The following is a 21,730-nucleotide window of genomic DNA, read 5'->3' on the forward strand; positions in this document are numbered from 1 at the left end:
CACAAATCAGGGGATATAGCAGTGCTCTTTCTCCTCTGTAACAATCACTGTGCTAGCACACGTCCACCTACAACCACGTTCAGAGCCAGACTCAGCTGCCAGCAAGTTTTTCACTTGCATGATTACCTCACCAGCCGCAAGACCCTGCTGCATTAAGGTAAAGTGGAGGGGCTCCCAACATCCTACTTCAACACCCATGGAGGTTGATATGCTTCCTCTCTGGCCAAAAGCAGAACCTGTGCTCCTTAGACTTCATTTGCAAGGTAGCAAATACTGGAGGCAACAGAAGTCTGCCTTTGGTTTTCAGCCAGCATATGTTAGGGAAGCACTGGAAAAGGTTTCTATTGTCCAGAACAAGGTTTGGGATGAGCAAAGCAGGAACAGCAGAACTCACATGCATTCATGTAGCCTCCAAAGCCAAGGGTGGGAAGGGAGAACAACCAAAAACCCAACAACAAAAAGAAACACACTACCAGAGGTACAGCTACATCTTCCATTCCTATGCACTTTCTTCCTCTTTCCCTCTTTTATCCCCTAGTTGTTGTTTACCTCTTCAGAATATACCATCCAGACAAGTAAGGACAAGACACGTGGCAGCATCCATCATCACTTCAGATTTCATTCCAAGAGCTAAAGAAAAATGGATTTTTATCACTTCTCACTGTTTTTACTTTCTCTTAGATGGAGTTCAATGACAAAACCAAGTGGGAAACAGTTCTCTATGTAATATCTCAAAACATCCACCTATGGCCTTAGTTCTTTCTCCAGGGAGAAGGCAGCAAGAATCGGGTGAAGCCTTCTAGGAAATAGGAGCTGCCCTACAGGGGGACTTCAGCCCCACAAGTCAGGGAGAAGAGTCAGGACACTGGTGGTGCGCCCAAGAGGAGAGAGCTCCAAGCACACATCCATTGCCCCATTGGTTAGAAATACAGTGACTACATGCACATTTCAAGGCTAAGATGTGGCCATGCGCTGTAAGAACCTGAATTATGACCATGTCACTATAAACACATCCAACTGTGTCTGTCTCCAATCCGGGCGCTAGCTTGCACACGCAGCCCTGGTGTGTAGAGCCAGACAGGATTTGTAGGGAGCTTGAAAGTTTCATTCCCACAGACACAAGGCTGCAGGCAAACACAGATGCCATTTGCTTTGTTTTCAACAGACAAAGAGTGCACTAGGAAAGGAAAGCAATGGACTTAATCAAACGCAACTCTTTTTGTTTGTTTTCAACTGTTTGCTGTCACTTACTTTGTTCTGGGAAGCCTATTTATTTGTTCTCATCTGGCATTTCCCTCCAAGTGTTGAAACTCCCCTTGTTCCTGTAAAGATCGTGTAATGCTGCAGAGTTTGTTTTTCTCCTGAAACAAACTACTTACTGTTAGAGATGTTTCAGTTCCACTTCATCCACACTAACGTGAACCAGCACTGGCAAGATTCCTTTATACTAAGCAGTGTTATCTCAGCGCACCCGACTAAGTTGCATACAGAATAAATACTGGGCTTTTGTTCTGAGCAGGGGAGATAGCTGTGTAATGATCAATCAAAAAATGCCCTTGAGGATGAGAGAGATTAGCACTTTGATACTACTGAAGATGAATGGGTGAAATGAGCTTGGTAAGCTGGTGTTTTCCTCAGATAACTGCTTTGCAAGCTTTTTACAGCCTCTTGGATCCTCCCCTCACTCCTTTTGTCTCGGGATAGCACAACCAGTCCTACTGTCCTATCAGTAAGACTGGACAGAATGCTATTTTTATCGTTTTAAAATAAATAGCAGTGGATTTATGCCATACTTCCTCACTGAATATCAAACACTTAAATATTATCTATAACCTAACCACACTATTTCAGCTAGATTCTTGCTCTTTCAGCCAAAATGGCCTGTCCCTCAAGCACGTGTGCAACTGAGCACATATCAGCAGAGAAGGGACTGAGGGAATGTAGAAGACTCCTCATGGGATGTGGGCATCTTTCCCCCCTTACAACAGAATTTCATCCTTCAGAAGTCGCTCACATTTAGCGCTTGTGAAAGGGACTTCAGCCCACTGTCAAGAAACCAGCTACAAACTTCCTCTGGGCTTTCTGAACCCAATCCTGATCTCTTCCTCCTCCTGGATTATCTTGCACAGCTACCCCACAGGACACCCAAAGAGGAACTTCAATTGAAGCTGCAAAATGAAAGTCAAACTCACGTAGGTATGTCCATCTCTCTTAAGGTAAGAGGCAAATCCTCCTGGCATTCACAGACTGCTGGCATTTACTGGGCTAACTTATTCCTCCAATGAAACTGGAGCCAAGCAGTTTGACTGCATTTTTATTGTTCCACTGATTAAATGAATTTTAAATACAGAATTGAAAATCTGTAAAAAAAAAAAAACCAAAAAAACCCAAAAAGTTATAAAAAGCCAGCATCCAGAAGCAGGTTGCACAACAGCGACTGTTTGAAACCCACATTTGTTCTTTGGTACAAAATTAGGGGAAAAAGAAAAGGATATCCATCACCTGGCAAGAGATGGTTTTTGTTATTGTTTTTTTGTTGTTGTTTTTGTTTTTACATTTCCGTGTATATTTGAGAATTGCTATTTGTATTGTGAGGTTCTCCAAGCATGTTTATCACAGCACTGATTCACATTGTTTAGTGTTCAAAAAAGAAAGTAAACCCACAAAAAAAAAAAACCCAGACTGCTGTTCACAGAAGCATCAATGCAGTGTTTTCCATCCAGTATGGTAGAAAAAAAATATAAAAAATTCAGCACATGATAGGTGAAGAAAAATGCAAGGATCTGCAAAGCTGCATTTTAGCATCTTTGAGCAGGAACAGGTTCTTCTGTCTTTCTTAAGACGCTATGACACATCAGGCATTTCCTAACATCTCTGGGATTTGCTCTTCACTGAGCTTCATCACTGCAACAGAGACTTCCAGAAGAAACAGGTGAAAAGGTACCTTTGATTTTTAATGCCCAATTTTAAAGCAGCTCCATGTTTTAAGAGACACGGAGCATCCAACCTCAAGGACAACAATCAGGGCCTTTTAGGGCCAATTTAAAAACAAGAAAAAGAAAAAAAGAAGCATCTCAAGAAGTCCTGACGCTCCAGAACTGGAGTTCTGGGTTAGGGGTTGACAGGTTTTTTTCTTTTTTTATGCACTATTAGGTTCTTAAAAAGAATTACTATGAAGATGAGCCCTTTAGTCAGTGCATGTGCATCATTTTAACCAGAAATAACAAGCAGACTGAGTCTAGTATATGCATAATTTCAAGACATCAGCATCACTCACACCATATTCACTACAGGTTAGAAGGAACAATCTATGGCTCACCTATTTCTCATGGATGCTTATAGCCAAGAGAGGTTACCACACAGACAGACAAACCAGAAAATGAAGTGCTTGGACAATAAAAATCAAAGCTTGGAGATAATGATACAATAATGAACAGGGATAGCTAAACATCAGCCTGAGGAATACAAACAGGTGGAGAAGCTCAGACTGCAATGGAAGTGAATTCAGTTGAACAGAAATAACACTGGAGCTTGTCACTAGTGCAGCTAGGAATTGGCAAACAAAACACTTTGAGTATACACTTGCAGGGCAGCCCTGCTTCTGCCACATGAATAAATATCCAACAACGTTTAAAAACAGTATAAAAAAGGGATGTCAGGATTCTCAGGTGCGCTGCGTGTTCTGCTCCCTGTGACTGCATAGCAGGATCCCTCATGTGAGGTATTTCAGCATTGCTGCAAAGGAGAACTATTTCTGCACTCCTCTCCCAGAAGTGAAGTCTCACTGGAGCTCAGGTCAGATGACAGCTATGCAATGACACAGTGCAAGTGGCCCGCTCTCCCTTTGGCTCTCTTCAGTCCACAGTGACCACACTGTGTGGGCTGAAAACAGAGTGGTAACCAGCTCAGTCTGCTACCCACCATGGTGTCCAGACGGATGGATGCACACACCTCTATTTCATCACACAGCTTAATTTTTGCTTTGACAGTCACGTTCACACAGAGCCCTCCAGAAAGAGGTTTTCATGTGGCCAGATCAGATTGCTAACCTCAGATCCTTCAGAATATTTCCTTGGTTAACTGTTTGATATATAGGTTGTCCACCAAAATGAATGCTTGTTTTATTCTGATCAACAGCAACCTACACATTTGTTCTTGCATTACCACCAGACCTGTAAAGGACAGCTATCTCCCCATCCAACTGTACAGTTGAAAGGCTGCTATCCATCCCATATTGTTTTCCAGGGAAAGTCATTGTCTTGTGTTGCATAGATGTATTTAACTGCAGTTATTAAACACAGGATGTCAGCTTTATGTCCCACTTTTGGAAGCATCCTTTTTCAGTCTTCAGTACATAACAGTCTTATTAGTGAAACTCAGGATCACAGCTGCTGGTAACGTGCCACAGCCAGTCGTGGATCTCACCAGAAGTATACAATTAGTACCATGGCAGCATCAGATTGTCTCTCCTCCAAAACATACGTGCGATCAAAAGAGCAAATCCAGAAGAAATAAATGTTTTACTATCTTCAAGAGATGCTGCTCCTCTTTGTTGTAGAACAGCTGTAGCTTTGTTTGCAGGGTGTCTGGAGGGCTTTTTATTTATGAATAATTATCCCACAAATTCTACTACATAATGATAACTGATGCCTGTTACTGACTTCCCTGTTCACATGTGTGCTTTTGTACTCACAGCCAGCTGTCCTGAAAGTAGGAAATAAAACCGTTTTTGCCTTCGAAGACACAAGCATTGTCCAGGTCTGTGACTGTACCAGGAACATCTCTATGGCTTTCTCTCGTCTTCCAAAAACTTCAGCCATATGCTGTGTTGCTTGTGTTTCCCTTAGAACATCCGAGGATATGATGGGTTTTGCTTAATTACCCACTCAGCATGCGGATTGATATGATACAAGTCTAAGAGGTAAGTGTCTGGATCCAGACAATGTTCACCTATAAGAACGAGAAATACAGGAAAAAAAAGCATTTCTTATCTTCTTAGTCCCACTGTTACTACTTTTCCCCCCTAAAAACTGGTATTTGTCCACATTCATATTAACACTACAACCATTCAGAAGTGCTTCAACAGATCTGACAAAGTTCCGGTTCTTTATATTGAAATGGATGTGTATTTCTTAAAACTATAATAAGTCCAAGCTTCAATTGGTGAAAGGTACTCCAATACCCAATCATTCCAGCACGTAAACAAATCCAGTAGCTGAGACTAAGCTGTTTCCAGTATGATGGAGTTTTCCTTTCACAGATACTGTTACGAGAAATACTAAGAGGTGGAAAAATCACTCCAGTAGAGAACAGTCTTTGGAACCAGCTACAACAGGACACAGGAATTCCCTTCTACTTTCAGACCTCCCTAACCTGCTGCTGTTACAATCACATTAAAATTTCCTTTCCATTTGATGATGTTACCCTATTCCCAGAGGAAATCAATGACTAATGAGCATCATCAGCTTTGAGAAGCTTCCACCCAACTCATTTTTAAGAAGCTTCCACCCAAGCTGGTACTTTTGCAAGAAAGTTTATTGATAACGGAAGGCGTGTTGGCTTTGTAAAGGACAGTTGCTCTTTGCCATAGGTGAGGTTAACCCACATTTGCTCCCTTTTCTTCTAACTTTCAGAGGCCCCTCCAATTCTCATCATTTTCCAGAACTCTCTCCTACCACAGGCTAGACATAAAAACCAGGTATCAAAGAGGTTATTTCCAGTTATCACCCAGACTCACCAATATTGCCTCCCACTTCATATAGGAGCAGGTTTGTGCACTCCATGGAGTTGTTACTGCAGAAAGAAAAAACACCCTGAAGTTAACAAAGCTCCGTGAGAGGCAAGTTAGGTCGTTCAGTAATGTTTCTTCCAAAGCAACTGCTCACAGTGCAGAGGTCAGCAATGGTCAAGGAAGCTACAATTCTCTGCAGTACAGCAACCTTGTCAGTCCTCCTGAAGCATGCAGCTAACACCCAAAGTTGTGCACAGAAAAAGTCAGATGTTGGTAATGAGAAGCATGTTACATACAAATGCTTTCCAACAAGATAAAAAATGTCAACATTCATTGGCAGCATTCCTTCACAGCCACTGGCCAGATCAAGAGAATCTCATCTACAGAAGACTTGAGTAGCTATTGCAGCTTCTTACTGAGATCCCAGCTACCAGCTGACCCATATTCAGCCAACTCCCCATACACTCTCTCTGTCAGGATGTTTGCTGCCCAGCAACACAGTCAGGGGATGCACTGACACTTTACCTATTGAATACTGTCTGCATGCCCAATGGCTTGAGAAGTTGTTTTGTTCACTTGTTGGGTTATTTCAGCAATTCATCATTGGAGCACAGGAGGGAACTGTAGACTCCCTTTAGGGAACCCATACATTAACCCGTGCACGCTGGAAATACTTTTGCAGGCAACTAATGTGCCCAGGTGATGTTTTACTCTAGGAGAGCTACAGAGGGTTTCTTTTGCAGAGTCAATGTTCCCACTTTTCTTTCTCCCCACAAAGCTTTTCACATACTGCAGCTCACCTGCCTTGCAGCAGAGCAGGAAGGACCACCACCCTGCTGTCAGCTTGAGCACAGTGATGGGACCACTCAGCTGAACTAATATTTGCCTGCCCTACCCAATACACCATTTATAAAACAGAGAGCAGTCTAACAGCTCAATGTGTCACCACATTAGCTCTACTAGAAGGCAGAAAATACAGTCACTACATCACCTGATACTTATATATTTTTAATAAGCAGAGAAAAAGCAACTTGCCACTTGAGGAGGTTGACCGTGTTAACAATATTCCAGCCATTCTGGCACAGGTTCTTCTGAAACTGCTTCAGGACATCAGCAACTCTTGTAGCATTGTTCAAATGCACTTCTAGGGAATCCTTCAGGAGAAGCGAAGCGTGGACTTTCACAACCTTGGAAGGCTGAACAAGGAAGGCAGAACCAAAGAGAGTAAAGTGCTTAAAAAAAACCCACTTCATTGTTGGCAAAACCATCAAGTTTCAAAGCAGACTGGAGAACGTGAAGAATGAAATGCACTCAGCCAGCTTTTCAGAGCATTTATGTTTGCTTATTTCACATACCAGAGAATGGAAGCATCAAGGTGAGCATTATAAAGGAACCAGTTTACCAGCGTTGTGGTCGGGGAGCAAAGCACTGATCTCGATCAGTGTGTTTTGGTGCTCTCTGCTGTTCAGATGCAGTACTGGCACTTTGATAGAATTAGATTGGTCAGAATATACTTTGAAAACCTGTTTTCCATTGCCTGATAGATTTCTCTGTAAATTTTAAAAGCAGGAATAGGAGCTTAGGGAGTAGAACAGTCTTACAGACTATTTTAGAACCAAAGGTAATTTCAGAAGGGAAATACTGAACTACTGCAGAACAGAGTGTCATTCTGTCACAACCATTTTTACCAGCTCTTCCACAAGCCACCTTTTCAAAGCTTTTGTACAGAACACTGAACCATTCCAATTGGGTCTGGTCTGGTGCAAGATAATTTTGCAGTTCTAGATCTTCTGTAAAAACAGCACTGCACACCAAAACAATTAGGAAGCACTGCTAGCACAGCTCCAAGCACAGAGTCATCCGCTGGGTACCTAAACTGTATTTTCCCTCAGCAACTTCAAGAGTGACGTGTGCCTTTAACCAGGCTACCTGGGGGCATACTTCCCAGTCTGCCAAGTGGTACAGAAGGGTGGCAGATGTATTGGCTTCTGAGAATACAAATTCTTCTTCAGCTCTGCAGATTTGAACCCTCCACGTATTACTCCTACTTGCAGGCTTCATCTTTCTCACCTCTTTAGATGTCCCAACATCACCACCACTGCTACTGATACCTACAATCCAGCACTGCATAATGTAAACTAGCTATTACAGACTCTAATTCAAATAATAGCATCAATCAAAAATAACAACTGATATTCAAATAGATCTGGAAGCAGCACCCATTTAAAAGCCTCAGTTGGCACCAATGCAAGAGGTGGAATACAGCAGTTTCACTTCTCTAAAAAGAGAAGAAACATTCTCTAACTCCTCCATACAGATAAGCAGCATGATGGAACAAAATGATTCAAAAAGTCTTTCGTTCTTCTCCTGAGAATATGCAGCACCTTGAGTGCTTTTCAGTCTGAAATGCATCCGAACAGCAGGCATAGTGAATCAGTTTTTGGTGGGTACAACTCGTGCTGAAGAGTTTGGAAGCTTCTTCTCATGGTTCTGCAGATTTTTCTCCCTCTTGCTATATACAAAGCGTCACTCCTTAAAGTTTCCCATGCTCTCATGAAAGGATTTTAAAGAGAAAATATTTGTCACTTATGAAAGGAACCAGTTTTTCCAAGTCTTATCTCACCTCCGCTTGATTCTTTTCCACTTTGTCTTTATCAGCGTGAATCTTCCGCAGCAGATTTTTTAACCTTTTGTCACAGAACTGATACCTTTTACTATTGCTCTCATTGAGTTTTCTCACTTGAGCTACCAGAAAAGAGGAGACCTGAGCAGCAAAAAAGGGAGAAAACAAGAATTAAAACAAGCCAAACAGAGATGTGAATGCCATTAAAAAAAACTCAGTCATCACTTTATGAAGCTCCTTAAATAAACAAAACATCCACACACCTTGAAAACAGGTAGCCTTGGACAGGTTTGGTCTGCAAACATTTAACTCCTCTAGAATTTCCAATAGTACCCTTTCCCCTAGCCCAGTTCCAGCCAGAACAACACACTGCTGCATCATACTGCAAAGCACTCATGCAACTCACTGTCCAGAGCAAATCCTGATAATGGATCATCATCCGCACAACATCAGCTGCCCCCTCTGCCAGCTGTTTCTCCTTCCCTTCAGGAATCTTGTTTGGCAGCCCTTTGTGCATGAAGAGGTTTGGGGCCATGACTGTGGAAACGTTCCAGAGATTCATTTTGTTGTTGTTCTCCCTGGAAACTACTTTGCTGAGAAATTCAAGTAGAGCCTAAAGAGAAGGGCAGAGACTCAAGTTATTCATTCCTAATAACACCCAAGAAATTAAAGTTGCAATTGCTGAGGAGAACATCCAGTCGTTATGTTTTCTAGAAACTTTGAGAAAATCCAATTCTCTACACAGGAAGCACAGTAGCCAATTTCTAATACTAGGATAACAACAAATAGCTAAACTAAGCAGGGAGATAGTTTGTCCAGCACTCATGAACCAGAAGAGATGGCATGTTTGGGAAACAGATATGATCTTATTTCTTAACTAGTGGCAATGTACAGACTCCAGTTGTAAAACTTATAGAATCCAAAGAAAAGCCTCTCTTCCTCCAGAATCCTCCTAAGTAATTCCCAGATGTGGAAAAAAAATCCCTTTGGATCACACCTCTTCTGTCCCACACCTTCACCAGAGCTATGATGGACATCAGGTCACCTTTGATGTTATCATGTATTCCAGCTCTCTAGCCTTTGCAGGGTGCTAAGTCAGCCTTGGCATCGTTATCCATAAGTTGAACCACTCAGCAAAAAGAAAGCAGCAGCAAAAAGAAGCCACACAGTTCTTATCCAACGCAGTACCATAGAGATCCTGCTCTGCCTGCAAAGCTAATCCACCAGCAATTATTCTCCCAAAAAGCAGTAGGAAAACAGGTTTGAAGTGTGTCCTGATCAAAAAAAAAAAGGCTAAGAAGTTATAAACTATACAGGTTTTTTTTGATTTTAAGGGAAACTGCAATTGTGATGGAAAACAGCAACAGCACAAAGCATGAATCAGAAGACTGAATCTCCTCCCCTATATCTTAGTGTATCACAGACAGTACAAGAGCTATACACCTTCCACTCCATATAGAAGGGCTTTCGTACACTGAGGAGGAGGAGTACAGTTCCAAACATGGTGTAAAAATCCCTCCAAGACCACACAGGCTCCCACTGCTCTTCTGTTTGCACCCAGAAGGCAGATGTGCTACAGTTTATGTTCACTGCCCAGCCTGGAGACCTGCCTGCTGCCCAGATCCCTGTTGCCCTATCACAGGTTTGCATTTCAAGTCAGTGAAATGAAGCCTAATAACTTAATGTACATTATCTATATCCCCCTTTTTAAGAGCTGATAGAGATCTGAGAACGAACACACGGAACAAGAACATGGATTTTCCAAATGGAGGCCAGTAACGAGTGGCGTCCCCCAGGGGTCTGTCTTGGGACCGGTGCTCTTTAACATCTTTATCAATGGCATCGATGATGGAATTGAGTGCACCCTCAGCAATTTGCTGACTACACCAAGCTGAGTGGTGTGGTTGACACGGCTAAAGGAAGGGATGCCATTCAGAGGGACCTCGAGAGGCTAGAAAGGTGGGCCCGGGTGAACCTGATGAGGTTCAACACGGCAAAGTGCAGAGTTTTGCACATGGGCTGGAGGAATCCCAGGCATCCCTACAGACTGGAAGGAGCGGTCCTTGAGAGCAGCCCTGTGGAGAAGGACCTGGGGGTCTTGGTAGATGAAAAACTTAACATGAGCCAGCAGTGTGCCCTTGTAGCTCGGAAGGCAAATGGGATCCTGGGCTCCATCAAAAGAGGGGTGGCCAGCAGGGACAGGGAGGTGATTGTTCCCCTCTACTCTGCTCTTGTGAGGCCCCATCTGGAGTACTGCATCCAAGTGTGGAGCCCCCAGTATAAAAGACAGGGAGCTGTTGGAGAGGGTCCAGAGGAGGGCCACAAAGATGATCAGGGGACTGGAGCACCTCCCCTGTGAGGACAGGCTGAAGGAGCTGGGCTTGTTCAACCTGGAGAAAAGAAGGCTGCGGGGTGCATTTCAGTACCTAAAGGGAGCCTACAAACAGGAGGGGAATCAACTCTTTGAAAGGGTTGATAACTGCAGGACAAGGGGAAATGGTTTTAAGTTGAGGGAAGGGAGATTTAGGTTGGACGTCAGGGGGAAATTCTTTACAGAGAGAGTGGTGAGGTGCTGGAACAGCTGCCCAGAGAGGCTGTGGATGCCCCGTCCCTGGAGATGTTCAAGGCCAGATTGGATGGGGCCCTGGGCAGCCTGGTCTAGCATTAGGTGGGAAGGTTGGTGGCCCTGCATGTGGCAGGGGGGTTGGAGATTCATGATCCTTGAGGTCTCTTCCAACCCTGGCCATTCTGTGATTCTGTGATTCTGTAAACCAAGAATAAGCAGACTGACCTTTAGAGTGTTTCTGTTGGGCTCTGGCAGAATCAGGATCAGGAGGTTCAGAGCCTGCAACCTTTGCTTCAGGTCTGGAATATCTACAGAGGGAAAGCAACAAGATTCAGGTTTCTGACGAGGCTCTTACTGAAAACAGAACTGTGCTTCCAAGTCACAGGCTGAGAGCAGGGATAAGGCAATTACTTATGGTAGTGTTTTTCATCTGTAAAACAGCACCTCAAATCCTAGAAGTTAATTAAGCTCATACAGCCCTTATGGAGTGAATTATCTGTGTTCTAGAGAACTGAATGGCTTTAGAGTACACAGTCTACCAACAGCTCAACAAAGGACTTCACCTTCTACTTTTTATTAAGTTGTGTGCTCAGTTGGCTGAACACATTTAAATCCCTTATCAAAGACATGCCTCAAAATAAGGCACTTGCAAAAGACTGCTGCTGACAGACCAAGATCATGAACTCTGGCCAGTTGTCACAGCTGAGACTTCATGTTCCTGTTTATCAGGTTAGCCTAATTTATGCAGTAACACTGCAGCCTCAAGTGAAGCAACGTAATTTGTTTAGGACAGTATTCCTGCATAAAAATTGTGTATATACCCAAGCACGAGCAACAAAGGCTCTGAGGTAGACACGCAATAGTATGTCACATCTCACAAAGTGAGTTCATATGGTAACAGTGCATACCCTGCTCTGTATTCCCATCAAATCCACATGCTAACAGCACACCTGACAGGAGAGCCCAAGAAAAAGCACAACCCCCCCAAAAAACAACATAAAACAGCCAAAGAGGAACTTACTTTGCACAGCAGCAAAAGCAGGAAGATATTCTGCTGTCAGCAATGGGGCAGGCAGTTCTCTAATGAATCTTTTCAGCAGCCCAGATACATCATTCTGGTGGACTTCATCCCAGCGGAAAAGGCCGCTATAGAAATCCCTTTCTAGCTTCTGTTCCAGGCTCTAGAAATAATAATTTAAGGAAGTATTACATGCCTCAAAACACATTCTATATTCTACAGCTGAACCCACTATGTCAAAAGACTGCAGATATTGCCAGTGCAGATACTCCCAGATTTCGCAGTGATGGACATTTCTAACAGTACAGAGAAGAACGACAAGCAGTCTCAGTTGACTCTTGTTGGAGCCTTGCTCCAGCAACATGCTCCCTCATCCCTTTCAATATTTTCAAAGAATAAGTAAGAGCTCTGTACCTTGATTCTAGTCTGGGACCCAGAAACTCTCAAAATGCCCTCTGTTTCAAGTCCTCTCTTTTCTAAACAGGACAGCAGCTATTGAAAGAGGAAAAAAGAAAGCTCTTAGGTACAGAAGATGAGAAGTCAGCCCCTCCTTATTAAGGGCCTAAAAAGGCTTGCTGGCTCTGAGCATCAGAATTGCAATTGAAACAGAAAGAAAACTTACTGCCTGGAGTAAGAGAGGGACCTTAGTGTTGGGGAGCAGTTTTTGGTCATTTTCCAGCAAAGTGTTGAGTGGAACTCCAAAGAGCCTTTTCTCTACAACAGAAACGACATTGTTTTCAGTCTGTACCACCATTAATAATAGTGTCAGTGATACTTCCAGCACTGCAGACTAAGATAGCACATTTTGTGAGCACTGGAGAAAAAGAAGAACAGTTGATAGACAAGTGGATGTGATAGAGGTAAATGTGGAGCTGTAGGTCTTGGTAGCACAACCCAGCAATTCCAGAAGAAACTGGTTAAGGCAAAAACAACTGTCACAAGGTTTCTTATCAAACACCCTCTCTGCTCTAACGCTTGAAATCCAAACTTATAAGACAACCCCAATGTTAAAAAAGGCACGAAATGGAAGGAAAAGAAAATATTCAAGACAACGTTCAACTGACCTGTTGTTTTCAATTTTGCTGCCTTGTTTCTCTTCAATTCAAAGCCTAGAACATCACAAAGAGCTGTTAGTTCAATAAGGGCCAACGTGGGGATCTTCTTCATGTCCTGAGCAGATAGATCTCCAATCCTGGTCACTCCTAGTCTGCCCTTGGGGATCTTAAATTTCTAAAGGAAAACACACACAAAAGGTTCAGTACAAGCAGCACTACTGATTATCAACTTTTGTTACATCCTTACTATTGCTTACCACTAACCAGCTATCTACACATTCCCCTATTTTCAGCTCTAGACAAATAACCAGAATAACCTGTACTGCTACTCAACCCACAGCTGGAGAAACATATCCTCTTTTGCATTACTCTTTAAACGTATTTCAGAGCCCAGCCTTCTAAACTAATGAAAGATCAATGTCCATTCCTATTGGCTTGAACCTTGCAAGCAGTGTATTTGCAGAAGATAAATCTTTGGCAAGTAAGACAATAGAGACCCATTGCAACACTATCACAGAGGACGTTCCCAAAATCTAATCATATAATTGAATCAAACACCTTGCACCATTCTAGGCAAAATGACCTAATAAAGCTTTAACGCGAAAAAATATTCCTATACTTCCTATACTTACAGTTAGCACATTTCCATCCTTTATTCTCTTAGATTCGGTCAAGAATGACCCCTTGAGCAGGACAGCTGCTTGTTCTGAGTAGGCAACATCCATGTTGAACACCTCCTCTTTTCCAGGGTTTCGAACTGTGCAGGAGTAATCCTGGGTTTCTGCTACAGAGGAGAAAATGTCTTGAAATTCAAAAAGCTAAAAGGTGAAGCTTAGAAAACAAATGCATTACATTAGCAGTTTTAAACAGATTCAGGGACAATCACTTTTGGTAACAAGGATCATAGTAGCATTTGAATAGAGTGCTGTCATAGCGCAGTCTTGTGACTGATCAACGAGGTAAATAAGATTCCTTTAAAGCCATAATCATCAGGTCAACAGTAAGACACGAGTATTGCCTTAAATTAAAGGACATACCTATGGCCTTTAATTAACTTCTCTTTATGCAGTTGTGTACGTTGTTCATAGAATTTCACCTGTTCTTTGCCAGAATCATTTTGTTTGCATCTTTTAATTGATTTGCTGATGATTTAGCATCACCTTGAGTGATAATTCCTACCAACACCAGGTGCTGGAGAAGTTTACTGAACCCACAGCTGTGGATAAGCATGAATTTAAAAGAAAAACACAATGTTTCTGCAATCCCACACAGCAAGCAGCATTATATAAACCAGTACATGTTATTTAATGGTAATAGTCTTCAAAAACAGAAACAGCTGCTCAAGTTCAGAGCCCAAACAGTACAACTTGTCTTCCAGCTGCAGCTCCGCTTCAGAGCCTGCTTCTCTTTCAATCCTACTCCACTCTAAAAAACTCCTTCTTACGTTTCTGAACATTTGAAGTCCGTAGATTGTGCAACAGCAGGTCTGGGCTGGGCTCCTCTTTTTCTGTTACCGTCTCCTGAAAAGTAAAAACCACAACGTACTCATCTAAACAAGGCAGGACAGAAGTTATTATGACAACAATTTGATTTGGGGAGGAAAAACAAAACAAAAACACACACAAAAAGACACCTTTATGAAAATGCTGCTCAAACTCAGGACTGTAAGATTGCTCTGATTTCTTTCCTTTTATTAATGCACTGCAAGGCTAGAAGTACCAACCAAATTCCATAGGAGCTGGTCACTGCCTTTAACCACAAGATCTCCTTCATGCAAAAGAACACAGAAGCAGGCATCAGCACCTAAAAGCTTCCCATTAAAGCTTTATGGTAACCTACCTCCTCAGGTCTAAAGTGCATTTTTAAACGCTTAAGGAGACATTTGGCAGTCAACTCTACTAATAAAAACCTTGCTTTCACTGGAGCTAGCCAGAATGCAAAGAAATATATTGTTACCAAAGCAACTCCTTCTATGAACCAGTTCATAACAAGAGAAGTTGTTGACTGACAACTGAGAGCTAAAAGAAACCTGCAATAAGTCATCACAAATGGACAGAAGAGTTGATCTGTAGAGAAGGTGCACTGTATGCTTAGAGCAGACACACAACTGATGAGCTCACCATGAAAGAACACCCAGTTCATTTAGCATCTGTAGATAAGCTGCATCAAAAAGTCACTTCAGAACATTGGATTGGATTTAGTTGTTCTGACTTTTAAGTGCAAATATTAGCAACCTAGCAAGCAGGCATATAAGATCTGTGCCTATATGATACCTAGTACAACAGGCTTCTATTTAATGTGCAAGTTTAGAAACTCGCTGGATTTCAGCTGAGGGACTGACAGCCTTGCAGCTGGAATAAAACATCACCGGGATGAAGGAAACACAAGAGGGCTCCAAATGACATCAGTGCTCCACAAGGCTGTGGTGCTGGAGGTGCTGTGCAGCCTCCCAGTGGTCTGTAAGAAGATATGAATCTGTGCTGTTTGTAGTAATTCTTTCACAGTGCTGCAACCTAGACGCAGAAATTCCACAATCTCAGCTCCATTTCAGCATAAAACATGAAGCTGTCAGCCTTGGAAATGAAAGCAGCCCAGGGCCCAGCTGGCCAAGGCAGGTACCACAGGGCAACAGAGCCTTTCAGGAGCTTCCACTCAATCAGCCAACGTACCCCAGAGCCGACCACTCCAAAAATGTCTCTGACATCCCTCACAGGAGGTTTGTTCTTCCTCCTCCGTGAGCGGGAGTAGGTGTCCAACCTTCGCTGCACGGCAGCAGCCTGGGTCTTTGTCAGGGTGGAGAGCAGCGCGTTGTCGTTTTCTGAGGCATGGTCCCCAATGAGGTCTGAGAGCCCTGCATCCTGGAGCCACTCCGCTTCAGCCTCTCCCTCTGTGAGGACACGGATGAGGAGGGGGAGCAAGAAGAGAAAGAAAAGCAATTTGAGTACTTGAAACATCAGCAAACCAGAAGGCTCAGCCCCAGGGGGCAGCGAGACATCACTGGAAGTCACAACTTCTGTGGATGCCAAGGCTGTTCTCCAAGATCTTATTTTATTTGTATGCACCATCGCTACTCCTTTATTGTGTTACACTTTTAAGTGCAGTGCTACCCACACAGTCATTCGACAACAGCAGAAGTATTATTCTTACTCCATACATTCACTCTACATCCATGTCTACTCAAAACACCACTAAAATTAAAAACCATTCCTGTTCCAAAGTGAAGTGTGAGAAGCCTGGAGACAGTAACAGCAGCTTTATTCTAACAAGCTCGCTTCACTCCTTTCTTCAATACAAAGCTGCACTTCAAATACAGAAGGATGCCTCCCTTACTGGATGTGCCTTTTGTGCAAGTGAGAAAGCGCCCTGAGCAAGGCAGATACTTGAAATCCAGGGATAAAAGAAGCAATTTAGGAGCAGGCTTCAGCTTTTACAGAGTGAACACCAGAGGGCCTGTGCCCCTTTTCAGTTCTGGGTACCACATTCATTCGCTGCAGGCAGCTCCAGCACAGCTCTAAAGTCACACTGGGAAAAAGAAAAATCACAAGTGAACTGACTGAAAGGGAATACTTCGGTCCCACTCTTCCTTCCTGAAGGAAAATATTTCTTCTACCATCACAGCTGCTCAAGCACGATTTCGTGATTGTTGCATCCCTAATGAAGCCACACAGGTCTTTCTGTGAGATTAAATCATTTAACTGTTCTGGGGAGACCACTGTTCTTTCACAGCACCTGGAAACATCCTCAGAAGGCTGAAAAGAGTTGAGCGAAGCAACATCTTTTTGCAAGTTGCATGAAAGCAGAACTCTATTCAGCATCACACCATTGTAAATACAGCTGGACCTGCAGCAACCTGGCTAACCTTCCTGTGTAATCTTAAACTTTGATTACTTATCATGTCCAGTTCTACAGAAGCTGACAGCATCCCCACAGGTCCTGCTCGGGTGGGTACAGCTCCTCACACATGCATAGGGTTGGACTCCTGGCCCCGTTTAAGACTTCACCCTGTACAGATCTTTGTCCTACTTCCGTGATTTCACAGAAGCTCAGTGTGCAAAAGACTTCTCAGTTATTTTTTCCTCGGGAAATACAGGAAGTTGGTATATTGCTTGCAAGTTTTGAGAATATCCAAATCCAGTCATAACAGGAAACTAATGCAATACACAATACCAACCAGAAGACCATAAATCGGACATCCGTTTGAGCCTAACGCCCCGCCTGATGCCAAAGCACCTCAGATGTTAATTTATCCACTTAGTATTTTTGGCCTGATTATGTTTACCAGTAGCACAAAGGGAAACAATTAAAATAGGTTATTCATGGGGAGAAGAGGAAAGCCAGAGCGGAGCGGGCCTGAACTGAGAAGTCACAGAAGTTTCACTGCGGATTGAAGTCTGGAGGGTTGTTAACATTTGCTTTGTGAGATCCAGATAAGCAACATTTGAGGAGACACGATTAGGAATAAATATGCAAAACTAAAGAACACCATTTGCAAGAACTTATTTGAAGCATGAGCTAACCAAAACCAGAATTTGTAATAGTAATTATGTTCCATTTCAGAGAAACTGAATGACAGCCAAGCATTCTGCAACATCAGACAAAATATTAAGAGAAACTTCCCACTTGTTTTTCAAAGGAAGAGGAGAATCAGTTTTCGCAGATGCTTCTCAGACTACACATTACAAGGGTAACAACAGATATTTCAGTGCCACCACCACACACAGTGCATACGTTATCAATCTGCTGTGCCATCAGACCATGGAGCCAGCTGGAACAGAGAGCTAGGGAAGAACTACACTGCTCTTGGAAAAAAGAAAAGGCTCCTTTTTGCTTGTAGGGAAGGCCACAAGCAGCAAACACCAAAACCTTTCTGCTGACCCAGTTCTGTCAGGCTGTACTCCTGCCAACAACTGGTCACAGGCAACTTCCCACTGTGCCACCCCTGACAGCGCTCACGCAGGAGACCAACATTTCCAACTGGGTCAGCATTTTTGCAATGCCTTATCTCCATGTAGCCTCCACGCCGTCTCCTTTTTGTGATTGCAATCAGGGATTTGTCACACTGAGCCTTACCACCTCCAGACAGAGCTGCTAGCTGCTGCCCCAGCACAGCTTCTCAGGCGGTACGCAAACAGCCGCAGTGCCTTTGGCTCAGAGCATCCATGCTGCACTGCCACCTGCCAGCGCTCCGACCAGAGACTGCAAAGACATGAAAGCAAGAAGGCACCAGCCAAGCCCGGCTCCCTGTGTGTACACCTGAAGGTTCCCCTCACTATTCATGCTTTGAGCACCACACACATTTGACTGAACTCCTTTCGAAGGGCGCCCACAGGCTGAGCACACCGCACTTCTTCCCCAGCCTGCTAGGAAGGCTTCATGACTCGGAGCGTTATTTCGAGTCTGTCCAGTTACAACTGCTGATTAACCAGTTAGCTCTTACCTATGAGATTAACACACAGCATTAAAGGAAAGTTTTCCTTCTGTCCCTGCTTACACGCACCTAACAGATTGCCTCTAGCATATTTTGGATATTCGTATTTCGGATATCCTAGACAGCCTTTCATCTAAAGGCATGGGGCTGCTTCTCCAGAGTCTCCTCCCTGATGCACTCAGTTTCTGAGTCACTTCTTTATCTCCTTCAGTTCTAAAGCACTTAAATCCTTTATGCAGGGACAATGGCAGTGAGGCTTGAAGTTCACAGTGCCTTGCTCAATGTGGTCAACACAGACAACCTTCCTGCCCCATTCTCCAGGGCCCCTTTATGATCCCAGAGTAGATGTTTGCCCTTCCCAAGGGCATCACACTAGGACTTCCCCTCAAACACTTCCCCATTACACACATGGATCCTCCCCAGGTCAAAACCACAGCTGCAGTCACAGCCCAGAATGGACACAGGCAATGTGTGACCCCAATCCACAGGACCACTTGGTGCTCATAGTTCATTGCTCTTACAACACCACAGGATGCTATACTTCTCATGTCAGAAGGCAATTGATCCAGATTCCAATTATTTCAGGATTCTGGAATCACATCAATGCTACAGAAAACCCATTAGAAACATCCAATGTACAAGAAGTGGTCTTTAAAAGAATTAAAAAAAAATAAAAATCAGCATATGTGGATGTACCCAAGTAATTCTGGACGTTTATTATGGTTCCTTGAACAATGAATCACAGGAGGAAATCTGTATTCCACAACAGCAGCTCCTGTAAAAGCCACTATGGTGAAGCCTCAGAACCAAACAACCCCTCCTAAACGCTGCTGGCTGTCAAAGCTCATCACACAGCTACCTCCCAGGAAGAGCACCCACACTTAGTGGCAGCTGCTTGAAAAAGTCTGGAGCCTTGAATGTATTTAAAACCAATCTTCAGAGTCAGCTTTTTAGCTTTTTATTCTTTTTTTTTTTTAAATGGAAACTGAAAGTAGGTGAGGCCAGCACTCCTTTTTGTAGGGAATTAACCACCTTCCAATGAAAAAAATATACATCCATATATAGATTTGTCTGTGGTTTGATAGGTAACATTCTAACCACGTGCCAACAGGTTTTTCAATCACTCAGGTGCAGAAGAGAATTTTTGAAGATGAATACCTTCCTTCCTCCCCTCACTCCCAGTGTTTTTGGCAACCTACCCTCTTGTGTTTTGACATCTGCAAGGCTGCATTCCTCTTGCTCGGCTTCAGTGCTCTGTTTAATGTTCTCTACTTCCAGCCAAAAGCTCTCCATTGGCAAGTTGTCTACCCTGGTAGTCATGTCCTCTGACAACGGGGAAGCCAAAGGGCTCTTCTGAGGAAGCTGGCTCATTTTGCAAGGACAGTTTCTGGTACTGAGAGAGGAAGAGATAAGGAAGAGAGATTAAGATACCCGTGATTCAGGTAGGCATTCACAATACATCAATCTTCGTTTTCAAATGGCTGCAGCCAAACAGAGGTAAGTGCTAGACTTCTTTTTTTAGTGTTTGGCAATAACAGACGAGGTTGAGATGAAATCCTCCAGAGGAGGGGAGATACCTACTGCCCCAACCTGCAGGAGGACACAGTGACAGCACAAGTTTTCCTGCAGCCTGAGATACCTCCCGTCATTCCCAGCCCTGCTCCCAGGATCCCCCAACAAACTTGCACAGACACTGCACTCACAGCCAAGGCATTTCCAGCTTCACACACACGTGCTCTGCTTATCTGGTGAGTCTGACAGCTCCCAGCCTCAGCACAGCCACCTCGGGAGGCTCGTCCTTCGTATGCAAAAACTGACACAGCTCCATACGCTGCAGTTCAGCTCATGCAATAAACAGCTCAGATGTTTGAGGCCCATTTTTCCTGTCCAGACCAGATTTTTCGGCTACAAAGCAGTAGAAGAGTCCTCAGAAACACCAAGGTACAGCATTTTCTTATTATCCTGCTGATTAATTCATGGTCAGCCAAAGTCCCAGACTGGGACTCAGCCAAACTCTCAGCCTCTCTGTAGGAAGTCGTGAGTTTCTCATTATTCAATAAAATAATGCCTCTCCTAAAACAAATTTAAGTTCTCTTCAAAGGGCTGTAACGCACTTAAATCCTGCTGTACAGCTTTTTAAAAGACAAGGGGAAAAAAAAAAAAAAAAGGAAAGGAAAGGATAAGCATACCCTACTTATGTAAACCCTCTATGGCTATGATACACAGTTCAAGAAATTGCACACTACAGCAATGCTGGTTGGTTTGAAAAATGTTGCCAGGAGTATCTATGAACAGCCACTGCCACCAAACACAGATCAGAACTGCTTTCCAGTTGCACGGCAGAAAAACAGATCAAGCCTTATGCCTTGAAAAACCACGATGACAACACCACCACCCAAATCAATTTTACCTCCCAGCTCAAGAAGGACCAAGGAAGTTACTGGTGGCAAAATACCTGGAAAGTTTAAGTTCCCTTTGTGCTGGAAAGCCACTAAATTATAAGAAACATTTCAAGTCTTAAAATACTAAATTTGAAGGCCAAACAACTGGACGGCACATGTTGTAAGATAATCTGTGCTTCTGGTTACACGTGTGCTTGCAGACTGTGCCTACATTTTTCTTACAAGCATGTAAGTCTCTCTATTCTAAAGGTCAAACCAAAAGCGATAACCATCACTGCGGGAACATCTGGAGCCAGCAACAGCACTGAGAACACAACTAAGAAGTCTTCTGTTTGTTTTACAGGGACACAAAAGTTAAAGATTGAAAAGAGCACTTACATCACACACCCAGCTCTGACGATGGCAGAGGTGCCCCATTTGCTTATTATCCATCCTCATCTTTTTTCCCCTCCCGCTCCTGGGTATCAAATGACAGCCTTGCAGCTGAGATTCCACTCCACAGCCTGGGAGAGCACTTCAATATTCCAACCAAGATTTTTATTTCTTTTTAACCCTCATAGTTCACAACTGTTTTTTCCCAGTTCTAATACAGCTACCATCCCAAATAACGATTTTCCCTTTCAAGTTTCCACCTGAATCTTATCCATTAGGATAAAGAGTTTGAAGATGATTACAGTTAAGATTAGGAATCAAAACTTTAGATCACTTAGCTTGTATTAACTCTTCATCTTTAATACTCCTCTGTGTCTCCTTGCGTAGGCTGACAGCCTTCCCTGAAGAAGATCAGGTTTAAACAAAGTCACCTTGCCACCACCAAAAAGCCCATTTCAATGTAACATTGCCATGATATCCCATTAGAATGTTATTACATGACAGTCAAGAGAAATCACCACTTGCAACATGAGAT

The 21,730-nt window shown here is 43.3% G+C and overlaps 1 protein-coding gene across 4 annotated transcripts in view; it reads right to left on the reverse strand.

Moving 5' to 3' along the window:
• Nucleotides 1–409: 409 nt before the first annotated feature.
• Nucleotides 410–21,730, reverse strand: part of ARHGAP40 (Rho GTPase activating protein 40) — a 42,041-nt gene continuing 20,720 nt past the window's right edge. For 3 of the 4 annotated variants that reach the window (XM_090152345.1, XM_090152348.1, XM_031603136.2), the window contains exons 2-15: nucleotides 19,621–19,814; nucleotides 15,663–15,880; nucleotides 14,438–14,513; nucleotides 13,626–13,777; nucleotides 13,003–13,168; nucleotides 12,561–12,652; nucleotides 12,353–12,430; nucleotides 11,942–12,101; nucleotides 11,146–11,228; nucleotides 8,761–8,967; nucleotides 8,355–8,495; nucleotides 6,767–6,927; nucleotides 5,738–5,793; nucleotides 410–4,950 (exon numbers count right to left, since the gene is read on the reverse strand). In XM_090152345.1, coding sequence (XP_090008471.1) covers nucleotides 4,844–4,950; nucleotides 5,738–5,793; nucleotides 6,767–6,927; nucleotides 8,355–8,495; nucleotides 8,761–8,967; nucleotides 11,146–11,228; nucleotides 11,942–12,101; nucleotides 12,353–12,430; nucleotides 12,561–12,652; nucleotides 13,003–13,168; nucleotides 13,626–13,777; nucleotides 14,438–14,513; nucleotides 15,663–15,880; nucleotides 19,621–19,814 — 1,891 coding nt within the window. In that variant the 3' untranslated portion in view covers nucleotides 410–4,843. The remainder of the gene's footprint in view (nucleotides 4,951–5,737; nucleotides 5,794–6,766; nucleotides 6,928–8,354; nucleotides 8,496–8,760; nucleotides 8,968–11,145; nucleotides 11,229–11,941; nucleotides 12,102–12,352; nucleotides 12,431–12,560; nucleotides 12,653–13,002; nucleotides 13,169–13,625; nucleotides 13,778–14,437; nucleotides 14,514–15,662; nucleotides 15,881–19,620; nucleotides 19,815–21,730) is intronic. The other variant, XM_090152346.1, reaches the window with a different exon arrangement.

This window comes from Phasianus colchicus, chromosome 17, assembly GCF_987193195.1.
Source record: "Phasianus colchicus chromosome 17, bPhaCol1.hap1.1, whole genome shotgun sequence".
In the NCBI taxonomy this organism is placed as follows: domain Eukaryota; kingdom Metazoa; phylum Chordata; class Aves; order Galliformes; family Phasianidae; genus Phasianus; species Phasianus colchicus.